The sequence below is a fragment of the Mixophyes fleayi genome, chromosome 1 (genome assembly GCF_038048845.1).
Source record: "Mixophyes fleayi isolate aMixFle1 chromosome 1, aMixFle1.hap1, whole genome shotgun sequence".
Classification (NCBI taxonomy): domain Eukaryota; kingdom Metazoa; phylum Chordata; class Amphibia; order Anura; family Limnodynastidae; genus Mixophyes; species Mixophyes fleayi.
The window spans coordinates 298,768,337-298,792,222 of record NC_134402.1 but is presented as its reverse complement, the minus strand read 5'-3'; the positions used below and the strand labels follow the sequence as shown (position 1 = coordinate 298,792,222).

General features: G+C 38.9%; 1 protein-coding gene across 1 annotated transcript in view; it reads right to left on the bottom strand.

The window, feature by feature from the left end:
• The window catches only part of ERCC6L2 (ERCC excision repair 6 like 2), a 131,172-nt gene that overhangs the window by 72,377 nt on the left and 34,909 nt on the right, over positions 1 to 23,886 (bottom strand). The window contains exons 7-10 of the mRNA XM_075211087.1: positions 14,460 to 14,667; positions 12,840 to 12,980; positions 5,027 to 5,143; positions 2,113 to 2,232 (exon numbers count right to left, since the gene is read on the bottom strand). Of these exons, the coding sequence (XP_075067188.1) occupies positions 2,113 to 2,232; positions 5,027 to 5,143; positions 12,840 to 12,980; positions 14,460 to 14,667 (586 nt within the window). The remainder of the gene's footprint in view (positions 1 to 2,112; positions 2,233 to 5,026; positions 5,144 to 12,839; positions 12,981 to 14,459; positions 14,668 to 23,886) is intronic.

Below are 23,886 nucleotides of genomic sequence, written 5' to 3'. Positions count from 1 at the left end.
CACCCCTGAGGAGAGGAGTTCTGATTGAAACTCTTTCACATGAAGCTGGGCAAGCAGGACCGCCTTGAAAATCGAAACCATCTTACCCAGTACTCTTATGCAGAAATGTACAAATGTGTATCTGTAAGCCAACAGAGGCTACTTTGTAAGGATAGAATCTTCAGAAACTTAAGCGCTCATTGACTTATATATAAATAATTAAATGAAGTGCAGTCTAGTCCTGTATTAATCGATTGTAATGTATTTAAATAAGCACCGTGAGACTGCCTATTCCCTAAAGAGCTCCTATATTTTACTGTGTTTATAGATGGTCACTCTATTTGGTCTAATATAAATGAACAATTTATTGAAATGAATACATATATAATAAAATTGTAACAATATACATTAACATTAAAACCTAGGGGTCAACAATAATAATGCAGGTATGTGTAACCGTTGAATAACACCCAACCAGGTAACCTTCTATAGTGTATGACAGAAGGGTGAGCTGATTAAGTCCACAGGAGCCACAATCAGACATCCATACAATTGTTCATATTGTTGGGAAAGTGTCGATCGATCATGTATAGTTTGTCCAATGGTAAGTCAATAGCCCAGTAATCAACGATAGGTTCCAAACTTCAAGTAAGGTCAGTATAATATGATGCTGAGGTGGGATGTCATAAATCCATGATAGTATATGCCGTATAGTCTGCTCTGCAGAGTCAATGCAGCCAAACACTGATAATGAATCTGATATTTGCCTTCTGTTTAAATAGGGTAATTTCCGACATATCCAAAACCTCTGTGTCTTGGATGTTCAATACCAGGGACACAGCCTGGATCAGATCATCCACCCCATGTCGGCTAAAAGGATCTTCTTCAAAGTAAGAAGTATCCTCTAGATCTGAACCACTGATTACCTCATACTCCTCTTGGGAGAATCAGTCATAATCTCAATTTGACAAAGGGGAACCATACCTCAAAATTTTCGAGAGTCGGGAGGGGTTGCAGAATCCAAAATCTTTTCTAAAGAGGAGGAAACTTTGACAAAACCTTGCACAGAAGTTGCAAGATATATAAACAACACCAAGATGGCTGCTGTGCCAAAGAATGGCCCCCTTAAACCAAATTTATTCCTAGCAGGGAATTGCTATCATAATAACCCATATTTGCTCTGGACCCAGGCTAATTGTTTAAAACTCTGGCCTCTTCCTTTTGGGAGACATTAACAACACTAATATTTGTATACTAAGGAGATCTAACAACAAGATAGCACAGCATTCTAGCTCAGTGCAAAAATAAAGGTTACCTCTGGTCCTCTAATTTGTGCTGTGAAATATGGAACAAGCAAACTTACCACAAGATAATTGGCAGATCTGGACATATAATGAGCACCCCAAGTGCTGAGTGTGGAGTGCCTAACTTTGCTCAATATCTTTAAAAATCAGATTTTGATTTAGGAACAAGATCTGGCAAGGGTGCAGAAAGAGCATTATATCCAATAGTCCACCATTTTATGTGACACTACTGCATGTGTAAGCTTTGCAAAAAAACTGACACATATACCAAGTGTATGTGTTCCTGAAATTCTCACTACAGTAATTGCCTTGCGCCATAAATGCAAGCATGCTGTGACTAAAGCAGTTTGCATAGCTATGTGAAAGTCCAACAAATTCACCTATTTGTCACTTGTCTGCTTAATATCTGTAACTTACTATCTAACTAAACTAGGATTCCCCGCTCTCACACCTGCCCAAGTACAGTTGTTTAGTGTGTGTGTTGTGTGTCTCACTATTGAGCTGCTGCAGTTCATGTAAGTGGCACTACAGGTTCACTGCTCACAGTTTCATCAGGCTGTAGGGTAGTTCAGAACCAGGACTGGGGGGTGGAGAGGTAACTGGTTTGAATAAGGGCTGTTTGTGGTAGTAGTGCCCAGGTCCTTAAAATATACTGCAAATAACACACCTGGATTGCTTCCCCTACATAGTGGTAGCGTATAATTAACAGGTACCAAATCTGGGCACAAGCTTATTTATACTATTGCAGTGTAAGTGTGTAAAGCAATTCCAGATATAGAATTTCAGTAAATGTTCAAATGAATGACTAAAAAACAAAATAGAACTGTACCTTCATTTTTCCACTATATTTTGGGTCAGAGATGGTTTCAAATGCAGCCTCTTTGGTTTGCTGTATAAATTCTGGAAATCTGGAGAACACTTCACTGCAGATTCTTTGAATATGACCTTCCTGTAAGAATCAATCACAAATTGAGCAAGGCTGAAACTAATATATTAAAAGTAAGGTTGGTTATCTCAAGTATAGCATTGCACTGTATATGCTAATATTATGAATCTCCCTACTTTTGTTTCTATTTTAGTTGTTCACTATTTACATACACAGAACAAAGTGTAATTACATTCAGAACAGGAAAAACATTGAAATATATTATTGTATATTAATGTACTATATACATACTTTATCTTTCATCCTCAATGGCAGCCATTACAAAGGGTTAGTCACTTCTAGCCTTAGGTTGAGACAGGAAAATAGAAAAGTCCACAAGATACATCTCCTCCTCTTCCCTAGAGTTATTTCTCTGCATGTAGCGACTTACCCACTTTGCTTGCAATGCAACACAAGGATGAGGACTGGCTACCCGGGGACTTCTAGATGCTACCTTTAATAGCAAACACAGTGCAAAGAAATGGAACTTTGTATTCAAATTTGTAAGTAGCGCACTGTGGCTTTGTGCATGTGCACACACCACGTTCTGATTTAAAGGACCCCAATATCAATATGTTGAACCAGGCAGAACCTTGGAACCACTAGTATTTGCATTCCCTGTTCCATAAAAAGCACCGCAGGCCACCACACTCTGCTAAGACAAACATATATTACTTTTTAGGGATGGTGCGACTGGATCACTTATAAATAACTTATGGTATAAATTTATTTATAGAAAATAGCACAGGGCGCTTATTTATATAACTGCCAATGCACTTATTTTTGATATTGTGTATATTTTCATATAGGAAGTCATTATTTCTGAGACCAGGGAAGAAACTTGTTTGTTTTAACCTTGCTAGAGGGAATGCATGATTTCTTAGGTATATATATGAGCCTTTGTTTAGAAAGTATTTTGTGTATTGTGATGGCTTGTTTGGGGTTTATGATGTTCTGTGGGAATGTGTATTTGTATTCTGAACTGTCTGAAGAAAGGCCCAATATGTTAATTAGATCTTTTGATGTGTGAAGGTCCAACATTGAAGGCAGGAAGATTTAATTAACACTGGCTCCTAAATTTCCTGTGTCTAAAAACAAGATGCAGGACATCACAGAAATTGGTTTAAATTGGTTAAAAAGTATCTCACTTAAATGTCTGATAAGAACTGATTCTGCTATTTGTTTTACAGTGTGGGGTTTGGATGTACCACAAGAAGCTGAAATTATATATTCTATTGAACAATTCAACAAGAAGTACATCCAAAGATCCCTCATATGGACAACAACAGTATTACCGCTCTATTAATCTTTTTGTATTCATATTTTGAGGCATGGGTTTCTAAAACTCTGACTGATCAAGACTATCCATCCTTCATTTATTGATTCTCTTTCACTAGCTCCAGGGAACCTTAATTAACAGTCAAGGTGTATATGTGTCTAAAGACAACTGTGTTCTAAAATGTATAAGGGGCCATCAATACAGAATTTTGCAGTGAAAAGAACGCTTTCTAAATGTTTACATACATAAGGTAGCAATAAGAACAAATCCAGGTATTTTTTTACCTAAAGTGGTGTCCACTTTCTATATTAATCAAGAAATCATATTGGCATCCATCTGTTCGCAACCAGCTGATGATAGACGAAGAAAGGTACACACATTGGATTTCGTCAAAGCAATCTCTGTGTACTTAACCAAAACAGAGGGATTTGGGAACACAGAACTATTCTTTGTGATCTTCCAAAACAGACCATCTCAAAATGGATCAGAGAAGTCCTTAAAAAGGCATACAAGAGAAGTGGCCGTAGGGTGTCTGCAACCCTGAAAGCTCAATCAACATGAGCAGTGGTACTTTAGGCCTTAACAGTGGATCTCTGCAAAGGATGGATGGTCATCTATTCATACCTTAAACAGACATTATCTACTGGATGTAATGTCATCTGCTGATGCACAATTTGGGAACACGCATTCTCCACACAACTACTTAATAAAACAGTCCTTGATAATGTAACATACATGGCTGATCTGGTATTTGTTGCATACTATTCTTACTTTGGTACATCTCATTGTAATGGCTGACATGTAGGATTGAAAAGGAAAGAAGAAATCATATTTATTGTTAAGTGCTTTTTCTTCAAATTACTCCATTCATCCCAATATTCCCACCAATGTTGTTTGATATGTTTATGAAACAGCTTGGGAAGTCTCTCAAAGATAAAGGGAGGAGGAGGAGGAGCTGCACTATATACTATCTGGGGGTGTTTCTATGTTCCTGTCTCTACCCAATGCTAGAAGAGACTAACCAACTCTAATGGCTGCCATGGAGTATTTCCGAGGAAAATGAATTATGGCAAATATAAATCTCTACTATAATTGTTTTCTCTGGGAAAGCCAGACAGGACTGAAGTGGTCTATCACATCTAAAACATGCACTACATACATAACACTAACAATACTATACACTCCTTAGAAAATGGTTTGTGAATCAATAACAATATGCAATTTTCTGAACGTAATTTACAGACTATTAGATTATAACAAGAGATGTTTTACTTAAAAAATGTCTTACTAGAAACAAATACATTAACATTGAGAGAGTTTTAAAGTATGACATGTTTTAAGTTATTGTTTCCCGTTATCATGTGATCATTATACAATAAGTCGTTGATTTATTATGTTCCTTAACATAATAAGGCTTTTACTAGTCAATAGCACATACATATTACCAAAATAACAAATATCACAGGAAATTATGACTTTTTAGAAAATGTAAATGCATGCTCCAAAAAGAAGATGCAAATGAATGCATGTAAAACCCACCTGCTTTTTGCTGGTGCTAGTGTCTGATTGTAGCAGAGCTGCATGGTTTGCCACCTTGCGGAGGATAGTCAAGTAACTGAAATACAGGGTCTTCACACTTTCCCCATATTGATTTTTCTACAATAACAACATTAAAATCATATGATTCACATAGTCAGGTTGGATTAAGTAATTGGAGCTCTCTATCTCAATAGACAACAGGAAGCAGATAGTTGTACATTGAGGTTTATAGATAAAAGATGACGGATTAGATTTATGGATTTTGCTCAAATTGAGGAAACATGACAGCCAGTGCGCTAAATATGGAGGATAAAGCCCATTGTTGCAGCCATGAAAACAAGTAGGAGGAGCCATTGGAAGATCATATTCAACTTCTAAGAGTAGGACACCAATAGCATAGGTGTATAATTTTAAAGGATTATACAATCTGCTGGATATTGCTAGTATACAGCATGCAGTGTTAAAGATTATGTCTAAGAAGCTGTCAAAAGAAAAAACGGCTTGTGTACAAATCCTCCCAAACAAGTGAAACAATATAAAGGGTTAGAGCTAGTTATTGTGCTTTCCTAGCCTTCTATTCTTAAAAGGAAAAATAAAATGTGCTTAATGGAATTTCTAGTTGTTTGCGATGAGGGAATGACAGGCAATTCTTTAAATATGGTGTTCTTGGGATAACAATACATGTTAATCATATACATTTAACTCTTCCCTGTTGGACTTGAACTATCTCTCAACCTTTTTGTCTTTTAATCTATTACTGATTTCCTTTATTGTTACATTATACCTTTGGTATTTAGTATCACTATTTATCATTTTGTTGATTATATGTAGTTTGTGTAATATTTTTCCACACTTGTGCATTTGTATTATATCAAAAATAAGTACGGTAAAAATAATGTTATATTTCAAATACTTATAATAATATCCAAAGTTCTAGCATAACTCATGTGTTTAGGCTATTTTCGATTCCTATTATGTTCCTGTTTAACCATCTGTTTTCAGGTTACAAGATGCCTCTGGAGGTAAGAGGTTCAGCAAAATGTTATTAAATCACAATATATTCAAGAAAAAAAAAAAGGTTTAATTCGTGGGATGCCCACATTCAGTGAAAAACAAATCAGACACTGAAGAAAACAGCTATTGTCACTTATTGTATTTTTAGGTTTTAACTGTATCTTTAGGTTTAAAATCTAAAAAGTAAATTTAAGCTTTAAGTCCTGATGTCCAAAGCAACTCTCTCCCATGTTTATCTTGTTGGCTGCTGAATGGTTCTATCTTGTGAATTCAACAACCAACCTGCAACTCGAGTTGCATCTATGAAAGATCCTGTTTGTACACTTTACATGTATAAAAAAATAAATATTGAGATACATTGTTTACCATTTAGAGGCAAATAATTATATATATATATATATATATATATATATATATATATATATATATATATATATATATATATATATATATCTTGGTTTAGCTAGCTTTAAAACAGACGGGGAAAAAACCCAATAAATAAAATATTTTATTTTACATTGTAAGTACAATTTTAACATTGTCATGCAATTTCAATTTCATGCAGTTTGCCGCCGAAACAGTACCACAATTAACAATCTGAGCTGCATATTTCTAATATAAACTAGCTGTCAATTTTCACATCACCGGAAAAAAAGAAAAAAAATGTATCATTGTTTTAAGCAAGTTAGCATATTTCTATATCACATTATGATATACTCAAAATCAAAAAAGTTTAGAATAACATTATTCTAAAATTGTTAAACCATGAAACTCCATGATATGCATTAAAATATGCCAAATGTATTCAAAAGACATAATATGATGCATTCACTTTTACATAAGGTCTGGTTGCACACTTTAGATTTTTAATTTCACACAGTACTGTAGTGTTTAAACAACATTTCTTGTAAGTTGTTCAAATGGTTATAATGACATCAGATAATTGCATGTTTCCTTAGTTAAGGCTGAATAAGCGTAATATTCCAACCTGCCAAAAACAACAGGGCTCATGTATCACAAAGTCATTACTGTAATAGACAAATCATAGGAACAGACGCTTTTAACAGTCATTCCCAAGACATGACTTTATAATGTTTCCAGAAGACTTGAGGGTATGCTTTATTTGTCTCTCTACTTAAGAAATCAGACACATAAAGTGTAAGGTCACAACTATGTCACAAATACAGGCATTTATTTACCAAGCAGTAGAATAGTCCATTGATGGGAAAACAAAAGTGATAATATTCAGAGATTGCCTTATAATACTGAAATGCAGAAAGGTAGCATTTGAGTAAAAACATCATGAAAAAAAAATTACAGAGAATTTGCAACGGACTAAAAAACTGCCCAAATTGATCATATAATCATTATTTTAGCACAAATATTTGAACTTCAGAATGGCAAAATCAAAAATCAGTTTGACAAAATAATTATATAAAGTAAAAAGCTAATGCAATCAGATGAAGCGAATAGCACAATTGGTCAGTAACATATAATTACCAACATGATACTCACTTTCCTTACTGTTTAGTATAAGGTTGATCAAAACTGCTATTTAATTGGTCAGTAAGTACCAGTGCTATTTACACCACATTACTAAATTATATATTAAAATAGGCAGTTTTCAGCATTTTGTTTTTTATTTTATTTTCTATGTTTATTATTCCTGGTTGTTTTTTTTTTTATTATTTAAACATGTAATATAGAGGGCTCTGTGGTTGGAGTAAGGCACTAATTCTGCACTAAAACGGTTTAGCCTTTTGTCCTCCCAGTGCTCCTCGACCATAAATCCTCAGTGATTTTTTTAGCTAACAAAGTCCATCAGAACTGAAGTGGATAATCAAACAAAGACAACACTAAGTTGTATTATTATTATTATCATTTATTTGTTAGGCGCCACAAGGTTTCCGCAGCGCCGCACATAGTAAAAACAGTAGACTATACAAGGTATAACAGTACAGAACAATAAACAAAACTACCAATACTTCATTCAGAAACTCCAGGCAGATGCAATAGACACGGAGCAGAAGAACGGGTAAGGAGACAGGAGGGAAGAGGGCCCTGCTCAAGTGAGCTTACATCCTAAGGGAGGGTTAAACAGACCAGGCACAAGAGGAGCCAGTTGAGGGAATGGGAGAGAGGGGAGAATGAGTGGAGGAGATGGGGGTTCTCTTTGAGAAAGAGGTGAGTTTTGAGTACACGTTTGAAGGAGCACAGAGTAGGAGAGAGGCGGATTTAGCGAGGGAGGTCATTCCAGTGAAGGGGGGCTGCATGGGAAAAGTCCTGGATTCTGGAATGGGAAGAGGTGGCGGTCATTGGCCGAGCGCAGGGAGCGGGTGGGAGTGTGAATGGAGAGGAGGTTAGAGATATAAGGGGCAGTAGAGTGGGAGAGAGCCTTGTAAGTGGTGGTGAGGAGTTTGAAAAGAATTCTGTAGGGGAAGGGGAGCCAGTGTAGGGCAAGGCAGAGAGGGGAAGCAGAGGAGGAGCGGCGTGAGAGAAAGATGAGTCTAGCAGCCGCATCGAGTACAGAGCGGAGGGGGGAGAGACGGGAGTGGGGGAGGCCGGTGAGGAGGAGGTTGCAGTAATCCAGGCGGGAGATGATGAGTGCGTGTATGATGGTTTTGGTGGCCTCCTGAGAGAGAAAGTGACGGATGCGGGCGATGTTGCGTAGTTGGAAGCGACAGGCTTTGGCAAGAGAATGAATGTGGGGGGCAAAAGAGAGAGAGGAGTCAAGGGTGACACCCAAGCAGCGGAGTTGGGTGACAGAGGAGATGGTGGTGTTGTTAACGACAATGGAGAGGTCATGGTGGGATGGGAGGCTGGGAGGAGGAAAGACAATGAGTTCAGTTTTGGAAATGTTGATTTTGAGAAAGCGCTCCGACATCCAGGAGGAGATGGCGGAGAGGCAGTCAGATACCTGAGCGAGGAGGGTAGAGGAAAGATCAGGTGAAGAGATGTAAAGTTGAATGTCATCAGCATAAAGGTGATACTGAAGGCCAAAGGAGGAGATGAGAGCACCAAGGGAGGAAGTATAGAGCGAAAAGAGTAGAGGGCCGAGAACGGAGCCCTGTGGGACTCCTACAGCGAGAGGGTAGGGGGAGGAGGAAGAACCAGACATGGATACAGAGAAGGAGCAGTTAGCGAGGTATGAGGTGAACCAGGCGTGGACAGAACCAGAGAGGCAGAGAGAGAGAAGAGTTTGCAGCAGGAGGGGGTGATCCACAGTGTCAAAGGCTGCGGAAAGGTCAAGGAGGATGAGTAGGGAGAAAAGACCCTTGGATTTGGCCGATAGGAGATCATTAGTAACCTTGGCCAGTGCAGTTTCGGTAGAGTGGAGGAGGCGGTAGCCGGATTGGAGAGGGTCAAGGAGGGAATTGTCCGAGAGGTGCCTGGTTAGGCGGCTGCAGACAATTCGCTCAAGTAATTTAGAGGCATACGGGAGAAGAGAGATAGGGCGATAGTTGGCAAGAGATGTGAGGTCGAGATTGAGTTTCTTGAGGATAGGAGAGATGAGAGCATGTTTAATGAGAGGGGCACTACACCAGAGGAGAGTGATAGGTTGAAAAGGTGTGCGAGGTAAGAGCAGGCAGTGGGAGAAAGAGAGCGAAGGAGGTGAGAGGGGATGGGATCGAGAGGGCAGGTAGAGGGTGGAGAGGAAAGAATGAGAGAGCGAACTTCTTCCCCTGTTGTAGGGCCGAAGGAGCACCAGAGTTGGGTGTTGGTGGGAGGTGAAGCGAAGAGGGAGGCGGGAGAAGGGGAGGAGGAGATGTTCAGTCTGATGGCCTCAATTTTGGAAGAGAAAAAGGTGGCAAAGTCAGAAGCGGACAGGGAAGACGGGACAGAAGGGGGTGAGGGGGAGAGTAGGGAGTTGAAGGTGGCAAAGAGGCGGCGGGGATTGGAGGACTGAGAAGAAATGAGGGACTTAAAGAAGGATTGTTTGGCGAGGGAGAGGGCGGAGCAGAAAAACCGAGTGAAGAGCAAAAGGAGTGGGAACACAGAGTTACTCTAAATCACTCCCGTCTCTCCCCCCTCCGCTCTATACTCAATGCGGCCGCAAGACTCATCTTCCTCTCACGCCGCTCCTCCTCTGCCTCCCCTCTCTGCCTTGCCTTACACTGGCTCCCCTTCCCCTACAGAATCCTTTTCAAACTCCTCACCACCACTTACAAGGCTCCCTCCAACTCTACTGCCCCTTATATCTCTAACCTCCTCTCCATTCACACTCCTGCCCGCTCCCTGCGCTCAGCCAACGACCGCCGCCTCTCCTCCACTCTTATCACCTCTTCCCACTCCAGAATCTAAGACTTTTCCCGTGCAGCCCCCCTTCTCTGGAACAAGCTCCCTCATTTCATCCGTCTCTCTCCTACTCTGTGCTCCTTCAAACGTGCACTCAAAACTCACCTATTCCTCAGAGCCTACCAACCATCTACTTAACCCCCATCTCCTCCCTTTGCTCATCCTCCCTTCTCTCCTCTTGCCTCAACTGGCTCCTCTTGTGCCTGGTCTGTTTACCCTCCCTTAGGATGTAAGCTCGTATGAGCAGGGCCCCCTCCCCTCCTGTCTCTATACCTGTTCTTCCGCTCCGTCTTTACTGCATATGACTAGCCGGAGTTTCTGAAGTATTGGTACTTTTTGTTCATTGTTCTGTAAGGTTTCACCCTGTATAGTCTACTGTTAGTACTGTGTGCGGCGCTGCGGATACCTTGTGGCGCCTAACAAATAAATGATAATAATAATAATAATAATAATAAATGGATTCAGAGAAATGGATTTTGCAGTGAGTACAATAATCCGTTTTTTTTTTTTTATTAATTCTATTTGGGGGCACTGCTTAACTATGGTGATGTTCCAAAGATGTAACTAGGAAAGGGTACACCCCAGAAACAGGTATGCACAAAACTTTTAGTCCAAAGCTGTCATCCTTGGAAACAAAGGTATTCAACCTGTAGAACTTAGTAAAAGTATGGACCGAGAACCAGATTGCTGCCTGACACAACTGTTCACCTGTTCACCAAAGGCTCCATGCTGCCCATGGGGCGCTCACCAATCTGGTGGAATATCGTGCAGAGTTCCCTCTGAGATATATTGTAAATCTGATGGATTGTAGCTTTAATCCATCATGCAACTGTTTGTTGTGTTGCTGACCATTCTCTCTTGTGCGCCTCATAAAAAGCAAGGTGGCTATCTGTTCTATGCAAGGATGATGATCTATAAAGATAAACCCTTACATTTCTAACCACATCCAGCAGGTGGAGAAATTATTCACTTCTAGATGATAGCTCCTGGCCCAGAGCAAGAATAACAATATCCCAGTTTTAATGAACTTTAGACACCACCTTGGAAAGGAAAGAAGGCCTGGTGCACAAAACACTTCTGATGTTGTGAAAAGTGAGCTATGGTGACCTGGAAGACAGGGCAGCCAATTCAGACACCTGTCTTGCTGAAGCAATGGCTAGTAAAAAAGACACCTTCTAAGTCAGGAATTTAAGATCAAAAGGCTTAACTTTTTGGCCCCAAAGAACTAATGGCAGCACATAATGCCGTTAGATGTGAAGAATCTCGTGAAGTTCTGGACAACGGGAAAAGTGGCCAATTTTCTCTAAAAGAAGATATAGGTTCGACACTTGGGATTTAAGATAGGCTAATTGTAACCCACTCTCTAGGCTATTCTGCAAGAAGGACAAGATGTGTGTCAAGTTAAAAAATGAAGTGTGAGCTCTTTTTCTCCCATACAAGCCTATGTAGGCTTTCTACACTCTGTGATGAATTTTAGAGGAGGCTGGTTTCCTTGCCTTGATCATGGGCCGAATGACCTTCTCAGATAGCCCCTTAACTTGAAGATTTATGGCCTCAACAGCCATGCTGGCAAAGCTAGTCAAGTTAGGTCTTAGTAGTAAAATGGGCCCTGACTTTGAAGATCTTCTCTGAGAGGCAGCAATCACAGTGGTTCTGCCTCCATGCATAAGATATCGGCTTAAAGTCTGGTGCTACCAGAATTACAGAAACACCCTGTCTCTTTGCCGTCCTGAGTATGCAAAGAAGCATGGGAATTGCAGAAAAAAGATATAATAGTCAGTACTTCCATAGGATCGCCATCATGACATTCACTATTCACGTGCTGTTGTCCGATTGTATTTGGATGTGTCTGCCAGTTAAGAGGAACTGAGCTTACACCAGAGTATTTAGCACTGCTCCGAGTTCGAGACTGTTTATGGGTATCTTAGCCTCCGCTTGGCACAAAAGCCCTATGATCTGTGTTCAATCCCAGATGTAGAAAGGACAACCCTTCCTTAGATTTTGGGGTATATTTACTAAACTATGGGTACAAAAAAGTGGAGATGTTGCCTATAGCAACCAATCAGATTCTAATAATCATTTATTTAGTACATCCTACAAACTGATAGCTAGAATCTGATTGGTTGCTATGGGCAACATCGCCACTTTTTCAAACAGTTTAGTAAATATTCCACATGGTCTCAATAAGGACAAATGCATTTTGCAGCCACAAAATTAACATGCTAGAGACTGATGTATATCAGTTTGAACATAAAAATTTGCTTTAATCCTTAATCTACATATTACCTAATATATTGCTTAAGTAGGCAGAAACAGTATTATTTTACCATGTTTTTTAATACCACTGGGAATTATTGTAGTATAAATTATAATTGCTTTTAGCATGGAGGCTGTGTGAAAAGTGTAAGTGCTACATTATAAACACACTTAAATATAACATCTATAGTTATGTTGTATATACTATTTTTATATTTTGTTTTATGTACTAAAAAGAGACACTTACACTGTAGCAACAATTTCTCCTTCTCCGGCCACTGTTACACGAGCACCGCTCACTTCCACGAAGAACCAATTTGACGTCTTGAGTTTCCAGCACTGTTTGGTAAACTGCTTTTTGAAATTCTGATAAAGAACAGTAGACAATCTGCAAGTGAAGGAAATATGCATTCACACAATGGAGGGCATTTTTTAAAAACAATATCACACATTTTGAAAGTTGAGGCTGAAAGCTTTCTGAAAATATACACATTTTCTATAAATTTTCCCAATTACAGGCAGAGCAGCTACAAGCCATTATTTTGCTGCCATTAGCACCAAAAATATTTTTATTTTATGATTTACATAAGTCTCAAACCCAAAAGCTTTGCCATTATTGCTTTCTCCTGAAAACTTACCAAACACATTTGTGTGACCATATTTCTGGGTTTAGGGGTCTTGCTACATATCAAAGACACATGGGGGTATAAATACTAAATTGCAGGTTTGAAAAAGATTTTGAATGCATGTGTATTTGGAGGTAATGCACTATCTTGCAAGCACTTTACTCTTTTATACATACACTTCCTTACGTGACAACGAGGGTATCTGATTTGATGCACCGTATGGAATGGAAGAGATCTTCATTGTAAAACTGCAAAATAACTTGACACTTTATCTGTTTTGAAGGTGAGTATTCCATGTTTCTACATGTTATGACTATAATCACCAGAATATACAGATTGTAAATAAGTATATGACAAATGTCAAAACATACTACTATATATATCCTTTTTTTTGCTTTGTTCTATATGGGGAATTCCATCTGATGAATATCGTCTATTAAATGTGAAAGATCATCAGAGGAGTTGAATAAGGATCGAGACTTTGGTATTTAAAAGTACTGCAATTGATTAACATGTATGTTACAGTTAGTATGTTATTTTGATGTAGTGCCTTTGATGAATATCTCTTGTCATATGAATTCTAAGGTCTGGAGGTCATTTATTTCCAAGCTGCACAAAAAGTGACATAGAACATAACAGTGCTGAAGTAAACTCTCCTGGATGACAAGGTGAGGGAATATACAGGACATGATCTCTACATAAATAATGTTGCATCCTGCTGCTGTCTTTGCTATTGGCCCTTGAAAGTTGTTTCCTTGCAACCATTAAGATATTATTCATAATATATTTTTTTCAGTAAGCTCTATAAAGCTGGCCAGACAAGCTGCAATACTGAAGCTGATATTAAGCAATGGATCCAAAATTACATCAATGCCCAGAAATGATCCTATCAAAATCGATAGAATCATTATCAGGTATTGCAGAAAATGTGGTGGGAAGATAAACGCTACTGGACTGTGTGTCTGGTTATTTTCAGACTGCACTATCAGTCCGCAATAAAGCTAGAGGTGATCCAGCAACATAATCAGAGATAAGACCATCCATCAATTTGGCTATTGTAAGTCTGTGAAAATACCACACATTTGTATATGTATATATTGTTATACCTGTATTTCTTACAACCAAATGAGCCTTTACTGTCTGTTACACTGGCGTTTACACAATCAAGTTTGTATTGCTATTTTAATTTACCATAATGTGCTTAAAATAATTTAGACAACTTAAAAACATGTCATACACACCCGATCTTCCTTTTTTGGTAGCTGGTTACTTATAAGAGACTTGGTACGTCTGAGGAACAATGAAGACATTGTCATTGCCAGTTTCTGCATGACCTTTCTTCCTGTGGCTAGCTCTCGTTTTGTTGCATTGTGCCTTTGTCCAAGTTCCACTGGGTTTGAAAACTCTTCCTTGAATTGATTTTTGCCTCCTAAACATCCTGGTACAGCCCTAAATGGAAGTAAGTAAAACATGCAGGCTAAGACTGGGTACACACTACAGGTTTATCACATGATAAACGACTGTTAGGTCCGATATCCCATTAGTGTGTACACGATCATGTTTTATCGTAAAATCACGTAAAAAAATCACTATCAATGATGGGACGATGTCGGGGAAATTCTGAAGTGTGTATGCACTCACGACCAGCAGTGTAGGCAGATCTCTCTAGAGTTTAGAGACTCAGAACTAGATTTACTAAGCTGCGGGTTTGAAAAAGTGGGGATGTTGCCTATAGCAACCAATCAAATTCTAGCTTTCATTTATTTAGTGCATTCTACAAAATGACAGCTAGAATCTGATTAGTTGCTATAGTCAACATCCCCACTTTTTCAAACCCGCAGCTTAGTAAATCTAGCCCTTACAATCTTTTCAGCAGATGGTTATGACAGATGAAGAGCACAGTTCTGAAGGTAAATCGTGCAAGTGTGTATGCAAGAACTGACATGCTTATTGGGACTTTCAGTCATTGGTAAAATATATCACATCAATAAATTGTATGTACTGTGTACCCAGCTTAAGTGTTTAGCAGTTTTAAATCAAAGGGAAAGATTTAAAAGACATGTTCACAATGCTATTAATCCCTAAATTAATTCATGGTGGTATTCAAGTAATTTACACTTCACGTTTTAAGCAGTGTTTCAATAAAAGTTTAAATCCACTGAACAAATTTCAAATAAAAAGCTGTAAGAAAGCTGAAACAAAATTCACTGAACTCACCAGACAGTAAGTAATTAGAAAGTCAAAAACCGCTATAATACAAAGAATAAATCCAAACAACAGAGAGCAATCACATTCAGTGTAGCTGAGAAGAGTGTATCAAAAGTACGGAAATATAAGGGGGAATTCAATTGAGGTGTTACTCTTGATAGAAACATGGCCCGCACACTATTACTGATAGTACGGTAATTTTAACAAGGATTTCTGCTTGTGGCTCTCAGAGCTGTGAGCAAAAATAAGCGTTAAAATTACCGTACTAACGGTAATGATGCGCACTATTACCATAGTAACTGTAATAGTGCGCATGCCGCTTTCACAAGTGACGCGGTCAATTGAATTCCCCCCATAGACTGCTTAGTGCCCAGGTATTGCTCAAAGCAAAAGATTTCACTCCCGGCCCAAAGTGAGTCAGCAGGCAGTAACGTCCTCTGGTCCTCCCCCAATGTTTAGGTCAATTGAATTGTATACATCTAACAGTATGAAGTCTATGGTTTATGTATTTATTATTATTTCTATAGCACCACCATATTAAGTTACAGATAATATTTAATTACACACATTAATGCCTGCCCCATTGGAGCTCACAATCTAAATTCTGTAAAATGCATCCGCACATACACTGGGATCCCTTTTCTCAGCAACCAATTAACCTACCAGTATGCTTTTGGACTGTGGGAGGAAGCTGGAAAACCAAAAGTAAACCCAGCAAGAACCTACAACCTACACACACAGATTAAGGCCCTGGTCAATGTAACCCATGGACTCAGCACTGTGAGACAGCAATGCTAACTACAGTGGTACACGTTTTTTTTACCTTACACATGCTTCCCTTCTGAGTTTCAGTACGCATGATGGCTAATATTTGTTTCTGCGCCATTATAATTTTTTTCTAATCAATCTGTATACGGAAATTGTACTAACTGCAATAACACTTGCAAATTAAGTTACTACATTACCCTATATATACAAACCAATATACAAATGTAGGACAACAGAAAAGGCATTTGTAATATTGAGAAAATTTTCCCAATATGAACATTTCACATCACCATTGTCCATCATTCTAGAAAATTCCAGATGCAGCAGGGTCATTATATGCCAAATCATCACAACTTCAAACCCTTCCATCTGAAATTTAGTAGGATCATAAGTAAACTTTTAGCCCTTAATGATAGACAGTGTTCATGCAACAGGGTTACAAACATGACAAAAAAAGTTAAATTTATGCTTGCAAGGTCAACTAAAACGAATCATAGCTTTGAGGTAGAAGTTTCAGGTTGGCCTTGTTTTGAAGCTAAGGGACCTTAGTTTTCATAAAAAATTGTTTAATATTTAAATATGACATTTTGAGGTCATTTGATGTGACCTTTGTCCCTGAATATCTAAAAAAAAAGTGCATGTTTAATTTTTTTGTACATAAAGTATGTTATGCAGTTAAATACAATCTCTCTATGGTATAAGTTTCATTTTGGGAAGCCTTTGGGAACAGGAGTAAATTTATTTTTACAATTATACATATCACAATCAATGAAATACCGTAACAAGTAGAGATGAGCGCACTCGGATTTCTGAAATCCGAGCCCACTTGAACGTTGCCGATCCGAGCCGGATCCGAGACAGATCCGAGTATTCCCGCCAATTGCAAAACTGAAACCGAGGCTCTGAGTCATAATCCCGCTGTCGGATCTCACGATACTCGGATCCTATAAATTCCCCGCTAGTCGCCGCCATCTTCACTTGGGCATTGATCAGGGTAGAGGGAGGGTGTGTTAGGTGGTCCTCTGTCCTGGTAGATCTCGTGCTGTTCAGTTCTGTGCTGTGCTGTTCTCTGTGTTCTGCTCAGTCCAGTGGTGCTGTGTCCTGTGCTCTGTCCTTCTGAGTTCAGTGGTGCTGCTGGGTCCTGTGCTGTGTCCTGTTCAGTCCAGTGGTGCTGTGTCCTGGGCTCTGTCCTTCTGAGTTCAGTGGTGCTGCTGGGTCCTGTGCTGTGTCCTGTTCAGTCCAGCGGTGCTGTGTGCTGTGCTCTGTCCTTCTGAGTTCAGTGGTGCTGCTGGGTCCTCTGCTGTGTCCTGTTCAGTCCAGTGGTGCTGTGTCCTGTGCTCTGTCCTTTTAAGGGCATTGTTATTTCCCCATTATTCCCAAATTATAAAAAATTTCAAAAAAAGTAATTATAAAAAAAAATAAAATAAAAAAAATATCCCAAAACAATCCTGCAGTATAAGTCCATTGGTACTGCTATATTACAAAGTTCACTGATTCAGCAGTATAAGTCTAGTGGTACTGCTATATTACAAAGTTCACTGATTTTGCAGTATAAGTCCATTGGTACTGCTATATTACAAAGTTCACTCATTCTGCAGTATAAGTCCATTGATACTGCAATATTATAAAGTTCACTCATTCTGCAGTATAAGTCCAGTGGTACTGCAATATTACAAAGTTCACTCATTCTGCAGTATAAGTCCATTGGTACTGCAATATTACAAAGTTCACTCATTCTGCAGTGTAAGTCCATTGGTACTGCAATATTACAAAGTTCACTCATTCTGCAGTTTAAGTCCAGTGGTACTGCAATATTACAAAGTTAACTCATTCTGCAGTATAAGTCCATTGTTGTTACTGCCATATTACAAATTTCACTGATTCTGCAGTATAAGTCCAGTGGTACTGCTGTATAACTCCAGTCCAGTGGTACTCTCCTGTGCCGCATATAATTTTTGAAGGCTTTGCAGAGTGTGTGTGGCTTTGGGGTACACTCTCTTGTGCTACATATAATGCAGAACAAAAATTTGGAGGATAAAGTAGGGAAAGATCAAGACCCACTTCCTCCTAATTCTGAAGCTGCTGCCACTAGTCATGACATAGACGATGAAATGCCATCAACGTCATCTGGCAAGCCCGATGCCCAATCTCCTAGTACAGGTCATGTAAAATCCAAAAAGCCCTAGTTCAGTAAAGTAGCAAAAAGAGAAACTTAAAATCATCTGAGGAGAAACATAAAGTTGCCAATATGCCATTTACGACACATAGTGGCAAGAAACGGATTAGGCCCTGGCCCGTGTTCATGACTAGTGGTCCAGCTTTACCCAAGGAACTAAGCCCTCCTCCCCCCCCCTACAAAAAAATTAAGAGAGTTATGCTGTCAGCAACAACACAGCAAACAACTCTGCCTGCTGAGGAGGATGTTGATGATTATGATGCAGACAGATACCAAATTGCCTTTCTCAATTTCTATTTATATTCTAGATTATATAACGGCTGAATAGTTTTCTATTTTACTCCTAGTGGAGAGGGGATCTGATGCAGACAGATACCAAACTGCCTTTGTCCATTTCTTTGTATATTTGAATTTCTAGTTCTACAGTCTATGCAGGCTGCTTTTTTTATATTCAAAGTATTTACAAGCCTTGCAATCTAAATTAACAAGAGGTAGTGACGTGCTAGAACTCCACCCTCTATATGCTGCAGAGGATGGAGGAGCATCAAAAGGCCATTCAAGCCTACACAGCCACCTACGACATAGGCAAAGGAGTGGGGATGCGCCTGAGTCAAGCGCACTGGAGAATGATTTCCGTGTTGTGCAAGGTTCTGCAGCCATTTGAACTTGCCACACGAGAAGTCAGTTCCGACACTGCCAGCTTGAGTCAGGTGATTCCCCTGATCAGGCTTTTGCAGAAGCAGCTGGAGAAAGTGAGGGAGGAGCTGGTACACCATTGCGATTCCACCAAGCATGTAGCTCTTGTGGATGAAGCCCTTCGTACGCTTTGCAAGGATCCGAGGGTGGTCAGTCTTTTAAAGTCAGAGGAATACATTCTGGCCACCGTTCTCGATCCTCGGTTTAAAGCGTATGTTGTGTCTCTGTTTCCGGCAGACACAAGTCTACAGCGGTGCAAAGACCTGCTGGTCAGGAGATTGTCCTCTCAAGAGGACCGTGACATGCCACCAGCTCCACCTTCATTTTCATCACTGTTTGTGCAGTTCCAAAAAAGAGGAACTGCCATTTCTATTGCTACCTTCTTTCTTTCTGTATTTCCTGTGTCCTGTGGTCTGTTCTGCTAAGGGCATTGTTATTTCCAAGTTATCTAAAAGTTCTAAAAAAACAAATTTAAATTTATAAAAAAAATGTATAAAAAATGAATTTAAAAAAAAATGAAAAATTTTCCAAAAATAATTGGAAAAAAATATTACAAAATTTTAAAAAATCTAGCTTGTACTGCTATTTAAAAGTCTAACTACGATCATTCACTGTTGCTGTACCCAAAAATAATAGGTACTGCTATTAAAGTACAGTCCAGTGGTATTCTCCTGTGCCGCAGATAATTTGTAAAAGCTTTGCCGAGTGTGTGTAGTTATGTATCACAGGTTTTAAGAAGAGGCACAACACTGACAACCTGTTAGAGAAACTGAGGGAAATAATCTCTCTGTGGCTCACCCCACTTAGTCTCTCCTGGGGATTCGAATAACTGCCATTTCTAGTACTACCTTCTTTCTTTCTATATTTAAAAAAAACCTGTAATTTCTATTACTACGTTAATTGTTTGTGCAGTCACAAAAAAGAGGAACTGCGCCCTTAACTGCTATGTTGGTTTTAGACGTCCATCTGGTGTATGCCATCTGTGCACTGGAATTCAGACCAGTTGAGGGTTTTATTATTATATTGTGGCCCCGGTACCAAATTGGGTACTGGGGCCACTCCATTACACAGTCCAGATACTTGTTTGGTGGAATTCAGACCAGTTGAGGGATTTTTTTATTATATTGTGGGGACCACTCAACTACGCAGTCCAGATACTTTTTTGGTGGAATTCAGACCAGTTGAGGGATTTTTTATTATATTGTGGGGACCACTCCACTACGCAGTCCAGATACTTGTTTGGTGGAATTCAGAACAATTGAGTTTTTTTTTATTATATTGTGGCCCCGGTATCAAATTGGGTACCGGGGCCACTCCACTACGCAGTCCAGATACTTGTTTGGTAGAATTCAGAACAATTGAGGTTTTTTTTATTATATTGTGGGGACCACTCCACTACGCAGTCCAGATACTTTTTTGGTGGAATTCAGACCAGTTGAGTGTTTTTTTATATTGTGGGGACCACTCCACTACGCAGTCCAGATACATTTTTGGTGGAATTGCGACCAGTTGAGGGTGATATATTGTGGCCCTGGTACCAAATTGTGTACCGGGACCACTCCACTATGCAGTCCAGAAAGCTACCTCAGTGAAATGTTTTGGACTAAAAATAATATTGTGAGGTGTTCAGGTGTTCAGAATAGACTGGAAATTAGTGGAAATGATTGTTATTGAGGTTAATAATAGCGTAGGAGTGAAAATAAGCCCAAAAACTTGATTTTGGAACTTTTTATGCTTTTTTCAAAATAAATCCGAATCCAAAACCTTAAATCCGAACCAAAACCTTTCGACAGGTGTTTTGCGAAACATATCCGAACCCAAAACATCAAGCAAATCCGAACCCAAAACACAAAACACGAGACACCAAAAGTGGCCGATGCACATCCCTAGTAACAAGTGAATACGAGATTTCTGTACTATAAATTGATGTAGACTGCTGTGTACAATTCTAAGGAAAACATACAAGTCAGTGCCTTGTCCTCTCAGCAATGCTTTTGCTGTATTTTGGGTGTGCACAGCAGGTAGTGTGTAGGTTTGTCCAGTTGCAGTTCGAGGATCAACCTTAGTGAGAACTTTTTCTCTTGGAAAGTTCAAGATATCTGGCTGATGAGGTAATATGATGGTGATGGACCATTGGGATGTAGAAAACGGATTAAAACCTGCTTATTCGTGACACAACCTAACCACCAAGCATCATTATAGACACAAGTCACAAAACCTTTTATTTTTTCCAAAGGCAATGTTTCATATGGAGTATTTGTTTCCTTCACTTCACTGGATGAGTCTGTAGAAAACCTCTTCATTATTAAGCTATTCCGTATTCCTGGTATGAAGGCATGAAATGCTTGAGTTCCAGGTACTCGTCTTGCTTCCTCATGTCGTTTGTGTAGCAAATTTTCATTGTCCATTATTTCTTTTTGACAGATATACAAAAATTATATTCTTGATATTGTTCTTTACCCACACAAAGAGTTGTCTTGGAGTCATAATTTGCTCTTTATAAAGACATTGGAAACTCGCCCTAGCTGCCAGCCTCTTAACAGTTCTGCAAACTCCATCACATGAATTCTTCTCATGAGATATGGCAAAAAAGTGCCATGCAGATGGAAACCCAAAATCAACTTGATGATGTACCAAGTTTGGAAAAAAAACAAAACGGTTTTTGTATTGGGCTGAACACCCATCTGAGAAATAATATATCTTATTTACATTTTGCATGCATTGTTTTAGAAATTGAATGAGATGTTTTTGGAATGTATATACAGCTGCTGTATTGTGTTGCAAACAATCTGAAATGACAACTAAGTTTGTACATGATAATGTCCCTGTAATAAATGGCAAATGGGTGAATTGTTGCTTGGTCATTATTAAAGTTAAAACCTTGCACCTCATCTCATAGAATGAATATCACAATGATTTCGTCAATATCTATATAATCATTAAAGCTTTTCAGATATAACAACTTCAGAACAGCAATGAAAGAATGGTTGTGTAGTTGAATTAACTTAGAAATTAAAAATTCAATGAAATCTTTGGAGGAACTGACAAGTGTCTCAAGTATGCAGGTCTGATGTAATCCACTGCTTGAAGGGTCAAAGGTCACATCATGTGACATTGAAATGTAGAGTCAATATTTAAATATAAAACATTTTTTATGAAAACTAAGGTCCTTTAGTTTCCAAACAAAACTATGAAAGTTCTACCATAATTAGAAGCAAAGTTATGATTAGTTTTAGTTGACTTTGCAAGCATAAATCTTACATTTTTGTCATGTTTGCAACCCTGGTGCATGAATACCGTACATCACTGAAGGCTAAAATTTAACATATGATAGTTACTCTAAGTTGTCTACCAACCTACCAAATTATACCAAAATCTGAGATGGTCGAGTTACTGTTTATTGTGATGATATGGCATGGAACGACTCAGCAGTCTCCTGGCATTAACCATAGTTCTGACTAGTAAGGACTGATCCAATATTAATAGTGAAATCATGATTGAGTGGGCATCTAAAAGAGTGTTAATAATGTTTCAAGTTGCAATGAGTTTTATTTTTCAGCCAGTAGCAAGTGAAAATAGGTATGAATTAATCAAAAGGATCTCTAAACCTGAACTAAAAGTATACTTGCGTAATATTCAAACATATATACCCTTGGGCCCAGCAAGAGAAGAAGGTTACCATGACACTTACTAGTAATAGACTTTGTATAAGATAGTTTTTATCTCAACTAGGTTACCCCGGTAACCTAGAAAGAAAAGAGAACCATTGTTTTTAAAAGGGAAGGGTGGGGGGGATCTCGTGAAATTTTCATTAAAGAAAAAAAAAACTAGCCTCATATTTATATTCTAAACACCTAAACACTAAAAATTAAACACCTAATTGCCCTAACATTGCCAAAGTTCCAAATTTAAGCTACATCAAGTTTTAACCTTAGACCAAGCCCTAACACGAATCCAAGCCTTAACATAAACCTAGCCCAAGTACTAATCTGAACCTAACCATAAAAACCAAACTCTAAAACAATCCTGAGAGATATCCTAAGAGATATCGCAAAAGACGGTACATACACATGAGCCCACGTTATGTTTCACTGTAAACAACATGTGGACGCGTGCCACTTGTATCCAAGTGAACTGGTTCCAAGCATACACTTCAGAAACATGTTCAACCAAAGAAAATCATTGGAACATCAACTATCTGACAAGAATGGTGCATCACTTGCCGATAGATACCAACAGATCAGTGAAACATGTAGTAAATGATGGATAAAGGTTTGACTCCTTTTTTGTCAGTTATGCAGCTGATGATACTTATTGTTTCAAATGTTTCTGGATTATTTGCACATTGTATTTCCATTACATCTTCCTCCCCTTCTACTCTGGACTTTTTCTTCTTCAAACTGCTGACTTATAAGGAAGTACAGCACAGAAGGCTTGGAACACACACGTGACCAGTACATCACGGACAGTACAAAACCAGCCCCAGTAAGTCGCAGCTGTAAACAGACCCCTTGAGAAAGTCAGATAAGTGATGAAACCGGTTGCGACATGCCCACTATACCAAGCAACAAATACCAATTACTCCACACAGAGACGCCGGCTGACTTAAAAAGAGGACTTCAAGAGAACTAGACAACACAACACCATATTGACTTGCTGTCACTTTAAATATTCAAATGTTAGGGGCATATTCAATTGTCAGCGTTACTCACAAGAGTAACGCGACTTCCGCACTATTACCGTTACTAAGGTAATAGTGTGCGTAAATATCTTTAATGCCGGCTTTCTGCTCGCAGCTCAGGGAGCTGCGAGCTGAAATC